General features: G+C 33.9%; 1 protein-coding gene across 1 annotated transcript; it reads right to left on the bottom strand.

Moving 5' to 3' along the window:
• Positions 1 to 8,010: 8,010 nt before the first annotated feature.
• Positions 8,011 to 9,438, bottom strand: LOC145049950 (putative E3 ubiquitin protein ligase DRIPH). Its single transcript, XM_078998283.1, has 4 exons — positions 9,110 to 9,438; positions 8,966 to 9,016; positions 8,747 to 8,828; positions 8,011 to 8,172 (listed from the first exon to the last, which is right to left on the bottom strand). The coding sequence occupies exons 1-4, from the start codon at positions 9,436 to 9,438 to the stop codon at positions 8,011 to 8,013; spliced, it is 624 nt and encodes a 207-aa protein (XP_078854409.1).
• Positions 9,439 to 13,783: the final 4,345 nt, after the last annotated feature.

The raw sequence follows: 13,783 nt of genomic DNA, 5'->3' as shown, positions 1-13,783 counted from the left end.
AATTCGGTTCACTATAACTGGAAGATCTTTGTTGGTTGTTCCTCCTTATGAGACGTTATAGGAACCACGTGCCATTCCGTAGGGAGGGCGTTGGTCGTCTTGTCGACTCCAATGGTTTATGTATTGGCCCCACTTGGGTACTGGTATTGCTTCCTCTTGTCTCGGGGGACGTTTCCCCGGGTTGCAGACTTTTGGCTCTGTATATGTACCTCTTGATTCGCTGTCCTCAAATGGTTCTTCATCTGAGTCTTCTTCTGGATCCTCCTCCGGATCTTCCACTATCCATCCGTGATTGACATGATTTGGAAAATAAGGGTCCCCTAGTAGATGATGTCCTGGCATTGTGTTTGTATGAGAATAAGGTTATGAGAAATGCCTGAAAAGAAAACTAAAGCATACCGATGTTTATAATATTCTTATAGTATTTTATGTTCTGTTCTTAGAGTTTCTTCGGTAGTGGGTAAGTTTTAAACATGTCACAACACTACTATCACTCCCAAACACATGTTGGTCATGTCTGAAATCAATATAGTTGATCAGGCTATATTAATTCTAGATATGATTACATAACTGCCCGAGTTTAACACTAATGTTCAACATCCAAATACTTTTAAGTTCTTATGACTATGTACTTGTAGGTATGAGGGTTAGTATACTTCTTGTAAAATACTTAGAATTCTTAAAAGTATACTTTTAGTTAGAGCTCTCAGCCCCAATGTATTTATAGTTTGTATATCTTTTATGGATTGATATATTGAGTTCACTATAAACAATGTTCTGATACCAACCTGTCACAACCCTAAACCAGACGGCGGAAACGTCCGAGGGTGGAGGACTTCATTTGTAGTATCACAACACATGTATCATAGTAATCAACACACAAACAACCATTGTATTTAAAAGTATAATATTTGCATGTGTTCAATCATTGTATATTGAAACCAAAATAGTTATACAAAAGAAGAAGATAAGACTCTTAATGGCTCCATTTTCTCAAAAAGCTCGGGGAGTACTTGTTATTATTTCCCTGATAATACAAGTAATTTGAAAAGAGAGTGTCAACAATAAGTTGAGTAAGTACATAAGTCTTTATGTTTGAACGGGTGTCTTTGTATTTTGAATATGGAAACACTTCTAGAAAATCCCATATTTTCTGTGGTATGTGAAAAGTAGTTTTATTCCCATAAATCGTCCTATTTGTAAACCAATGTATTTGTAAAACTTCTATTTGAGAGTGTGTCTGGCTTCACCAGCTGTTGTTAAAACTATAGTATACCATTGTACTTTACATTTTGTAAAATGGTACTTTGAAGATATACTTACGTTTAATTGTTTATACACTAACGTGTTGTTAATATCTTTTTAATGAGTTATTATAACCATACTAAGACATGAACGCCTGAAACAAACGCCTGATGAGCGCTTAAACTGTTGATAACAATTGCCACTCATTGGCGTGTATGTCTGACTGTAGCTAGCAGCCTGAGTGCGGGGTTGTCAATCCCGATATAGATCTACACACAACTTGTTTCGATCCCCGGACTAGAGATTCTGGTTATAAAGTCAGGGCTTTACTTTGATTGTCTAAAATGAAAAACCTGAATTGAATGTCATAAAAAGCATATAAACGTTACATGTATATTAGTTATGAAATCCCAATCATTATGAAATAAATGATTGGCAGTATGTTCTTGACTTAGTATCCCGAACATGTATTTGATAAGTGTAAACCGTTGATTGGTTTTGAATTAAAACCCTTGTTGCATGTAAAAGAATGTATTCATATGAATTATTGCTCTATGTATCATAAATTATACCTATTATAATTTATACGTACTTTATGAATTGGTAAATAACTATTTTTGCATGTAATCCTTTGCTCAACATGTTACAAAGGGTGATTAAACTGATGAAATAACTTTTATTTTTATATACATATACAATTTTATATATAAGTAAAATTTGAACGACCTTCGGACAAAAAACTGGTACTATAAGTCCACATCCAAACAAGGACAAGGACCTAGAATGAATTATTAGTCCTAAGCCTTTTAAATCTTATTTATATTAAATTATATATACAAATATATATATTTGGGGAAAATATAAGTTTATAAAAGAGTTCAATATTTAAAGTATTTTTGATGCTTTAAAATCATTTTATCGTGATTTGAAATCATTTATTTATAACACAAAGTTGATGTGTTATACTTGTATTTCCCCCCTTAAAACAGTAGAAATTATGAAAATATGGGGGGTATGAACTCACTTGATTGGTGGTAATTGGGACAGAGTTTCGTTTCACGAAAAGGAGTTTATTTGTCGAGAAACCGACTCAAATCGGGCAGAGTTTTGACAGGAGAGAGGATGAATTCTCGAGAATTTCGGGGCTTCACGGCTTTCTTTGGGCTCGAGTCTTGATACCGGGGCTTTAGGGGTTGTATATGAGCTTAAGGGAGTGGAAAATGTGAAAGAGAGTGAAATTTATGGTAAAAAAGTGAAATTATTCGGAAGCCCTCGCATGCTATATATAGCCCGAAGGCTCGGACCCGAAGCTATGCCAGGGTGACACGCGTTTGACAGATGGCGAGGCGAGGGCAGTTCTTCGGACCGGAGGCTCGCTGCTGGCTGGCTGGGATTGGACCAACCCTCGGTCCAATGGAAAGATGACACGTGCGAAGCGGGTGTCCGAGGAGCGTGCGAGGGGCGTGCGAGGGGTGTCTCCGGTGTGTCTCATGTGACGATGTCCAGTTCTAAGTGGACCTCGGACTTGGTTGAATCAGAAGGTGACATGCGAGGCTGCGGTCCAATCAGAAGATGCCACGTGGAGGCTCGCATGCGAGGGTGACGTGGCAGTTACTATTCATGCGAATATTCCCGGTTTTTGTTATTTTTCTTTATTTTTTTCCAAAACTTGTAAAATTCATAAATTTTGCATACGAACTCCGTTTTTGACGTTCTTTATATGCATGCGTTGGTAAAATTATACTCTACGACTTTTGTTTAGACTTCTTCGGCTAATTTTTACTTTATTTTTAATATTATTATTTTAAACAGACCGGGACGTGAATCCGTTATAAATTCATAACTTCTTCATACGACGTCCGTTTTTGTCTGTCTTTTTACCGTTGTACTACTAATGACGAGACCTTCAATTCTCATTTAGGTTGTGTCGGCTAAAAACCAATTGATCTTTATTTCGAGTTTTTAGCTGTACACTGCTATACTGAAACTTAGAAAAATCATAACTTTCTCATACGAAGTCAAATTTTGGCGTTCTTTTTATGAAAGTTCTCGGTTTAACATAAAATATAACTTTCATTTAGATTGTTAAGGCTAGAAAGCCTTTTATTAAAAATTCAGTTTTTACACTGAACAGTGTTTTGCCGGTTTTGTCGCGAATTTTCGATTGGTGATAACTTCTTCGTTATAACTCGGATTTTAGTGTTCTTTATATTTTTGGAAACCTTGTTACAATCTCTATCACTTAGTTCAACCCAATTTAGATTATTTAATAATTTATTTTTGAGGGTCAATTATGTAAATATACATAGTATGTCAAAATTTCTCTTTATTTATTAAAAAGAAGTACAAATTGACCTACACTATTACATAAGTTTGAAATAACGGTTTGTTACACCTTACTTGGCTCAAATACACTAAAGTTGACCAAACCCTAAAAGTCAACAAAAGTCAACCCTCCGGGTTACGCTGCGCGTACCAAACGTGTACGTTGGGCGTACCCGGAGCCTTCACAGAATCGGGGTACGCGGCCCATTATGCCACGCGTACTGGGATTACACCCAGCGTAATACCCAACTTTCTTATCCATCTCATTCAGGTCTTAATCGGTTAAGACTTGCATCCAAAATTTAGATCCGACTCCTCTAATATGACTTAATCCATAAAGTTGAAACCTTTAAGCCTTTGCATGGCTGTAAAGGTTACTTTGTTCTCAAAACAACTTTCCTCTTTCCATAATGAGACTATAACTTATGCATGACACAAGATCCACGTCGAAGACTGGATTTTTATGAATCCTCAACACCATATACACTAGAAAAGGTCAGATCTAAGCTCATGGAGACTCTTTGCACACAAAGTCTCCAACTTTGAACCAAAAACCCTAAAAATGGTCCAAAAAGCAAAACTTATGAAGAACAAGGAAAGCTTTGAGCTTTTTACCTCAGAAGGGATCTCCAACCACTGTAGAACTTGGATCTACACTTGTTCTTCAACTTCTAGCTCCAACAATGGCTCCTCCTTTTCCATTTTCACCTTGAAAGGATAACTTCAAGCTCAAAAACACACACACACAGGCTAAAGCACGGATCTCAGCTCTCAAACGACTCACTCAAGGGGATATGGTGGCTAGGGCAAAGGACTACATGTTCCTTTTATAATGCACAAGCCAGAAATTAGGGTTTGCATCTGGGCCCACTACACCCAGCGTAACCCCAAGGTACGCCCAGTGTACCCGGGCGAGTCTGCGTTCAACTTAAGCGTGTGAGTATGCGCGACGTACACCTCAGTATGCCCAACGTACTCACCAATCCAACATACAACTTTAAGGGACTAATTTGCCAACCCTACAAAATAGAAGGGTCATAAAGCTTACCTAGATTTCTGGCTGCTACAAAACCTAAATTAATTAAGATGAATATCGGGTAGTATATTCTTATGAGTACGGGTGAGATATACACGGAGGGTAGAACTTTAAAATTTATCATTAATTCGAGAGCATGGATTAGACATAGTCATTCGTCCCTAGTCCGAGAGTATGGAGCGGGCATAGTCATTTTTCATTGATCCAAGAGAATGGATTAGACATACCTGATCCGGGAGTATGGATTAGTTAAATCTGTTAATTTTAGATCCGAGAGTATGGATCGTGTCGTTGTAAGGATCGACGGGGTGGGGTAAAATTGCTTATATGAGGTGAAATTGTATATATTGTGAGATCTATGTATATATATATATATATATATATATAGATATATATATATATATATATATATATATATAACATTGTGAGACTTCGATCCCTATGTACTCAACATGTTTCACAACCTGACCCTCTCAGTTTATTTGTATCATAGGTGTCAATACGAATATACATTACACTGAGAGATTAAAGGAGGTGTAAATCATTAGCGTAAATGAATGTAAGTTCTGTTTATGCTTATGTTTCTGTATTGAAGATGATATCATAATGTTTTAATATAAACAAAATACATTTCTTCAGAAATTCTTTGATAATAACTTTATCATGTTTTCTAGGAACAAATTCTGCTATATTATTCTTTAAAATGGATACCCTGGTTTAGAAATAAAGCATAAACAAATTGGTATTTTCTGGCCGAGAAGTTGGGATGTCACATTTCTTCAAGAAAAAATTGAGAGAGAGCTTTATTAAATCTGGGTAGCGGGTCCGATTGCTGAATGATAGTGGAAATGGTGTTGAAATTTCCTTTTGTGAGGCAGGAAACTAGCTGGAGCACCATCTTCGTTTCAGACATTGGCGAGCTGATCTGAAAGATTTTTTAGACGAGCATAGTAATTTGATACATTGGAGAACGCGGAGAGGCGAGTGTTATTAAACTGTTCTTCGAGGTAAACAACGCTAGTAATTCTGTTGTCTTGGAAAATTTCTTGAAGTCGGTTCCAAAGTTGACGAGCGATTGTGCCGAGTCTCATGATCGATTGGAGCAAATCAATGGATATGGTGCTGTAAATCCATGATTTAACAATAGCATCAAGACAATTCCATGTTTCTTCGATGATGCATACTGGTTGCAGAGTGTTCGAATCAATGTGATCAAGAAGATTGTAAGCACACATGGATTTGAAATAGTTCGATGCACGAAGAATATTGATTGTCGGTTTGATTCAGAATGAGAAGGACAACATTCTTAATGTTAGTGACAGTGAATGTTGGGTGGAATGGTGTCTTGTCGGAATCGGAAGATTCGCCTGGTGCTACCATGTTTGATGAGAAGGATGTTGGAAAAGAAGAAGGCAACGACGGTTAGGGCTAGGGCAAGGCTCTGATACCATAAAAATGGTATTCCTTATTGATTCTTCTCATTATACAAAATCAATTATAATACAAAACCATTCCTATAAATAAGGAAAGGGTACACATTGTAAAGGGTAAAATCCAATACAAAAAGATAGAATGTATATATCGTCTAAGAACTTTGATCGTTGACTTTTTTACCTTGTTGATTTTTGGTAAAATTGCTAGTTCTAAAGTGTAGACTAAGGTGTGACGTTGTGTAATTCGATAGGTGGGTTGTAACACCTATTTCATGACGTTGAGCTGGGATTTGTATGACTTTGTGAGAGAGGTGAGTCTTCTCACTATACCGTGTAGGATGCTAGCTGTCTTTGTGACTATTGCATGTATGTTCGGCAGGCCCGTTTGTATGTTGGGTAGGACATGTTTGTGTGCTATGTGGGGCCCGTTATGATGGGTGGGGCCAAATATGTGGACAGTCCCCGCTGTTATGTATGATAAGTGTTATTTTGATGAACTCACTAAAATTTGTGCCCACGATTTTGTAGTTTAAACATTTTAGGTACTTCTGGTTCCAAAGGGAAGGGTCTGACGTGATCGCGCGACATCCCCTTGATTATTATACTTCATTGTTATTTGGATTTACTCTAATGTTGAGAATATTTATATTGTGGTTGGTTTTGGAACATTTTGTTGTATCTTTTTGGGTGTTTTGAAAATGAAAATTTAACGGTATTTTTGGCTCGTTACAACCATAATGCAAATGAAATGAAAGTATGTTAGTATTTATTGGACTTTGTCCTTTCGAGCTGTGGAATTTACTTGCAGATGCTTAGGAGAGAAGTTTATGATTATGATATGTTATGAACTAGTTGTGAGACCCATGTATTACATGACTTAATTTAAAAAAAAAAAAGTTAACTATGAAAGTCTAAGCAATTGAGAACTTTGAATTTATAAGAAAATAAGAAATATAATGAATTATTAAAATGGGAATGTTCTTTATCTTTTAAATTTAAGCAAATAATTTAAATACATAAACAAGAAAACTAATAAACTTTAATTTTTAAATTTTTAAATTAAAAGGTAAGCTCGTTAATGAAATTGATATCCATTTATTACTATACTAGTTGTGAGACCCATGTGATACATGAGTTTATCCAAAAAAATAAATAATTATGAAAATCTAAAAGTTTAGAAAATTTGAATTTATATAAAAACATTTAATTATTAAAATTGAAGTATTTATTTATCTTTTAAATTTATATAAATAATTTAAATAAATAAAAAACCAAAACAATTGGTTTCAATTTAGAAATATACAAATTATAAGGAAAGTTACATTATTGAATTAAATATGCATTTATTATATTAAGATATTATATGGAATTTTATAAAATGAAAAACCACAAGATGACATGTAGATATAATTTAATCTAAAATTACCACAAAATGACATGTGACATAATGCATTAGAAGATGACATGTGGCAACGTCATTCTTATTTATTAGGGTAGATTTATTGTAATTATAACATTAAAATATTATATGAAATTTAATAAAATAAAAAAACCCATAAAATGACATGTGGAAAAAAAATAATTCAAAATTACCAAAAATTAATATTTGTCAAATTGAAGGAGAGCATGTCATGTGGCAAAAAAGTTCTTTATTTATTTGCGAGGATTAATTATTACTTTTTTAATTTGGATTTTGTATTGTGTTTATATCTCTTTTTTATAATTATTTAATTAGTTTAGTCAATTATTTTATAAAAAATAATAAAGAAATGAATGGTCATTTTTATCATTTTGCAAAACAATTCAGATGTTTCAACTAAACAACGTTTTAAAAGTCTAATAATCACTACGGAACCAGCTAATTAGTTCATTCCATCATCATTAACCAAGAAATTGTATAAGTCAATCGGTTAAGTGGCATAATTAAGGAATAAACATTTGTCGAATTTTATTATAAATGCATACTTTTGTCTATTCTCTTCGAGCATAACTCAGCTTCACGTAGAAGTTCTCGGCAGAACTTCCTATCTTGGTTATTTTCCTCTCTGGATCAACAATAGCCATCCACTGCTTCAGCACATCAAGTAGCTTCATTTCCGGGGCAAGAAGTTTCCCTTTCAAGAAGATACCAACCTGTTCAGATTATTTAAAATATAAGTCATTAAAGAAAATATTTTTGTCAAACAAAAACATGAAAAAGAAGAACAAATACATATCTATGAGACTATGACGTCCTTGTTCTATTAGTAAAGTCTATATTCCTGAATCTCCATGGAAAAAGAACAATTAAGGGACAACTAAACTCTAATGAAAACTGAAGTTTTTTAGGCATACAAAACTCAGCTTATTTATGTAGTTAAGAGTTGCATGGTTCAATGTTTATGCAAGAACACATCAGAAACGCAAAATATACTCTCTAACAATTTCATGTTTTTTAGTTATTAGATTTACATGTGGACGATATCCTTCTGCCTATGAAATATTGTTCATTATGTCAATTTGTGCATGATGCATCGAAAGCTGCATATTTCAATGCACTTTGTCCCCTCAGCACTTCAGAAGGAGTTTACGTTTACTAAAGTATATATGTTTAAAAACCTATAACTAAAATCCACTCGGTGGAGATCATGAGAAAAGAACGATACTTCTTTGATGAATGGAACCAAAGTTATATGCAATTAATTGAATAAGAAAAATTAGAACATACCTCCTGTTGGCAAACATGCTTAAGTTGCAACACGATATACTTCATGAGAATAGACACATCTGGATTACAGTTCTCCTCAATGCTAGAATAATTTGTTGTTAATCATTACATGCAAGTTACATAGACCAGAAAAATGAATGCCAATAATTTATTTCCTAATGAACTGTCGAATTATATGAACATTAAACAACATTATACCGGAAAGGCCAATGTACTTACATTATCTGTATGTATGGTTCCACTAGGAGTTGAAGAGTGTTCTTTCTGTTCCTATGGAATCAAAGATAAGAAAATTAAAAAGATAAGATAGTGAAGATACTATTAGCTATATGATTAAATTTAAAAGGAATCTTTATTGCTCACTGATCACGGGAAGGAGTTAAACTGAACCAAACAGAATGCTTCTTTTTAGCTGGATTAAGATGTATTCCAGCGTCAACCACATCTTGTGGACAAATCCTGTTCCAACAAGAAGGTTCAAGTTCAGCAATATTTTGCTGCTTATTTATCCTGTTTCGTTTTTTGATTCCTGTCCTCATATCCGTAGATGATTGATCTTTAGATTTGGAAATCATGGGATTTTCATGGACTTGAGGTGGGGCTCTTGGTGGGGAGCCTATAGTAATCCCTTTATTGTTGTATCTCAATGGCAACTCCCACAGATCGGTCCATTTAGCTGGTAACTCAATCATTTTCTCCTTCCCCTTGTTGCTGGTTACAGCCTGCTTGGACGACTGAAGCTGCCATATACATATTTAAGCCAACAAAGAAGAATTTTGGATTAGGTCTACAGCTCTAGACTTTACCAATATGAATGCCAAAAATGACTGATGATTATATAATAATTAGACTCAAGGATCAAGTGATCATCGTATTCTTGATAATATGTACTGTCTCAGAATTATATCAATGACAATTTACCTTCTTTCCTTGATTATCCGGTGAGTTTGATCTTCCAGAAGTATCTCCAACTTATGATTGCTATTTATTTGTTCCTCTTCTTTGGCGCTTAGTGTAAACATACGGAGAGCCGACACCAATAAGAGGATAAAAATAGCAACATCAATGGAAAAACAGAAGTTGGAGATCCTTCCACGGTCTGACCGATCCAGATAATCAACGAAAGAAGGTAAAACGTTCTGTAATCGACAAGATGATGGAGAGCCGCATAGATGGAACGTAAAAATAAAAATCAAATGGCGGCGTTTCAGCAGACAGTCAGGTGCGTGATCTGATGGCAGAAGATATGTTTGGGCTGTCATGTCAACGCCTAGGGTCAAAAAATGACGGAACCCCGAGGCTAATACTTCTCTTAAGACTTAAGGGGACCAATGTAATTGACCAGAAATCTCATATATATCGCTTGTAGTCTTGACTCTTGAGAGAAGCAGCCTGTTATCTTTTGGGCATTTATTTTCTATTGATATTGTCCAAACCGATACCAATCTTGGGGTCGTGGGCATTGCTTAGGAATAGAACACAGGAAAGAAACATTAATTTGCAGCCCAATCAACCTACAACCTATCACACGTCCACGGACATGTTTTTTTTCACCAGATTGAAATGCATAACTCCGGGTCCAAGGATATGCCAAGAAAGTAGAAAAGGTATAAGGATTTTAACTTGTTTCCCTCTCGAGTTTCGTCTTAAGGTTAATTACCTTGAGAATAATAGGGCCATGAAAAACCAGCAGTCTAGAGGAACATACACAAGGAATGATGTATGCTTTTTTACAAAACGATATATCATGACCATGTGTTATAAACTATAGATGTTTGGAACTTATCTACTTCAATGAAGTGGTGGTAGTGAAAGTTATGTCAAAAATGATAAAAGAAAGTATTACATGTGACCCCGAGCACCATTTAAAAGAAGAATATATGTGGCCCGATCGTATCGTATTTTTGAATATTTTCAATTGTCCAACCTCTATTTTCAATTGGCCAACCTCTATGAGCCACACATAAAAAAAGAAAAAAAGTTCTCGGTCAATGCAGCTCTAACATGTGGAAAATGACTTAGCTTTAATTAGGTGGGTAATTACTATTTTACAACATTCTTTGCTTGGTTCTATTTTAAACATTCGAGAGGGACTTTCTGGGAAAGATTAAAGATTAGGATAAATTATACCAATATTAAATTGATTAGTCTTTTATCTACAACTATCAATCACCTTTATCCATGATGAAAATAGTAAACACTCTTTGTTCTCTATCCTTGGAATTAGGGAAAAAGAAAAGAGTTTCCCAATCATAAAGAAAGAATACCTAATGATGAAATTTAGTAAGTGGATTATATTAATAGATGTTTGGTTATCAAATAAGACACAAAAAGTATTTTTTTTTATTCCATAATTACATCGAGATTCGTGTTGCCCAATCTAGATGATTTGATATCTACCTTTTGTGATAGTAAAAATAGAACTTGTATGATAGTTTGTTTTTGTTGTTGTCAATTGAATTACTGAACACTAAAATTAAATTAAAATATAATAAATATTAAGTTGATATGTGGATTATTTAACTCATACTTGTTTGATGTTGTTTAAAGCGGTATATGTCGACAATAGAAAGCCATGGATGGTAAAACACAAGTTTCTCAACTATTGAAAGCAAATAAATACAAGGAGTTAGGAATTTTCTATCCATGAAATATCAAGGTGAGTAACATAGCTATTTTTAAGGTGATTCTGATTGTTATCTTGAAAATGGTGTTTATGTGGGACTACCTAGTTATCCATGGGTATCTCCTACGGGAAGACGTCCACTTGACACTATTTCATGATCTGAGGGTACCGATAAAGTATATGGGTTACCAACACTATATAGTGATGCAAAAAATGGAAGCTTGAAATTGTGTCTAGATGAATAACCACTACTATAACCATAATAAGTATCAAAATTCTAAAACCTACACTAAATTTACGATTTCATGAAAAAATTCCATCTTGGAAATATATAGAATATTTTTAGGAGCAAACTTGAATAACGAAGAATACGATGATAAAGCACAAATGCTTAAATAAGTCATAAATCATAAGTTATAGATTTAAACTTCTTCTAGCAGGACTATCTAACTTACTTAATGTATGGTTTGCAACCTTTGAGCAACGGTGAACTTTTAGTACCAAAGGATCTAACAACATATATTTTCTAAAGCCTATGAAAAAAATTTATTTGAAATATAATAAGAATTATAACTATAAAAATGGAGTGGGAAATTATACTTTCTAAAAAGGAAATGGCACACAAAAGACACCATTTGGAAACTAGAATCCTTGGATTGTCATGGACTCATACAAAAGAAAATTATTTACCATATTCATTGTAAAGCTAATCAAGGAAGATGGAGGAATCTTTTGAGTGGGATGGAATTATAACCTTGAGTGCGGTAGTAATCGATGAATTCAAGTGTGTGTTTAAGTAAAAGTTCCTTACTAGCTTCAATTCTTCATAATGCTTTATGACATATGTTTATTCTTCTTAGGAAGATAGAATTCATGTATTATGAGAGTTGTGAGATGGTTCTATGGTAAAAGGAAAGATGTTATAGGACTTGAAAATAAATAAATGTTCCAATAAGATAAATCTTTCTTACTTCAATGTATCAAGGTAATCATCAAACGAACTGCTACTACACTGATTGTAACTATATAAGAAATTTTAGTTATGACAAAGGGAATATATTACAAAGCCCAGATGTTCTTATATATTGAAAAAAAAAATAAAGGTCTCAAAAAATCATGTTAGTTATCAATTATATTTATTTGTATGGTAAAATTAGGTTGTGCATAACATAATAGTTCGTATGGTCGATTCATCATCAAAATGATACTCCAATAGTATTAACAAAATAATAATGTTTGTAAAAATTCCTATATCGTCTAAACCTTAATTCATAATTTTCCCTTATAATGGAATAATATTTTCTATAACCCCTTTTAATCCATGTTTCACATTTTTGTTAGGGAATAATTCATTTCATTACAAGTTTTATTTCTTGATATTGTTTCCATTCACACTTCAATTCAAATTAAAATCATTAGTCGTAATCAATGTTGTAGCGATTGAGAAATTAGAAGAAACAAACATCTATATATCTTTCATTTTTGAATCGTTACAACCTTAAAACTAGACATATAATAGAACTTACCAAATTTGACATTGATGGTTGTGAAAATTGATTACGTTACTCCTTTCAAGAATTCGCTTTCCCGATCTAAATGATTTTTCTTCTAATTTTCTCGGCTGCGTACAGCAAAATAAGATTGATTAGGGTTTCTTCTTGTTATTGTTTGTGGAACTTATACGTCGCAAAAAAGGTAATGGGCCCAATCATTAATTTTTTTCATGGCCCATGGTTCGTATATTATTGATATTATATTTCAACCAAAGTTGAAATTCCACATTTTGGGCATATTTATGATTAGCCATTGGCTATAGTACTGCTTAAAGAAAAAAGGGTTCTCAACCCAAGAGAAAAGAAAAGACATTGGTTGGATATTCCAATCCGTGCCACAGGAAAAAGGTCGATTTCGAGATAGCTCCCACCAGATACCCAAATGAGGCCATTATATCTACCGTAAATCAAATGGACATCGTGAACGTAGTTTCCCAAAATACATGCATGATCTAAATAAGAAAAAAGTTAAGGAGTGTGGCACTTCATGTATATTTATATTTGAATTCCACAGTACATCAACTTCTAATTCTTGGGTTCTTGGTACAGGATAAATACTCATATTTGCTTTGGTATGGAAGCACTAAAGCAAAGTAGGAAGCTGAAGCATGGGGAGAACCACCTAATCATAGGAAACAAACACATTACACATGTTACAAGGATAGGGGATTATGATCCCGTGCTTAGTAGTGGTGTTACTTTTAGATTATTAAACTATTCTACTCGCCTGATATGGCACAAAACATTATTTCCTTTTATGAATTGTATAAGGATGGTTTCCATTTTTCTTTTGATATTGAAAATGGTGATATTTTGGTTTATATGAATGGTTCTTTTTGACTTTAAAGATACCCCTTG

This window comes from Lactuca serriola, chromosome 5, assembly GCF_051521515.1.
Source record: "Lactuca serriola cultivar US96UC23 chromosome 5, Lser_US96UC23_V15, whole genome shotgun sequence".
Taxonomy (NCBI): domain Eukaryota; kingdom Viridiplantae; phylum Streptophyta; class Magnoliopsida; order Asterales; family Asteraceae; genus Lactuca; species Lactuca serriola.
The sequence above is the reverse complement of the archived record's forward strand: the minus strand, read 5'-3'. Positions and strand labels throughout refer to the sequence as shown.

Excerpts from the sequence above, each read along its gene's own strand:
- LOC145049950 (XM_078998283.1), bottom strand. The coding sequence starts at position 9,438 with ATGATTGAGTTACCAGCTAAATGGACCGATCTGTGGGAGTTGCCATTG. Across the intron at positions 9,017-9,109 it reads TTAACTCCTTCCCGTGATCA|GAACAGAAAGAACACTCTTC; the intron begins GTGAGCAATAAA and ends TTGATTCCATAG. Across the intron at positions 8,829-8,965 it reads GAACCATACATACAGATAAT|CATTGAGGAGAACTGTAATC; the intron begins GTAAGTACATTG and ends AAATTATTCTAG.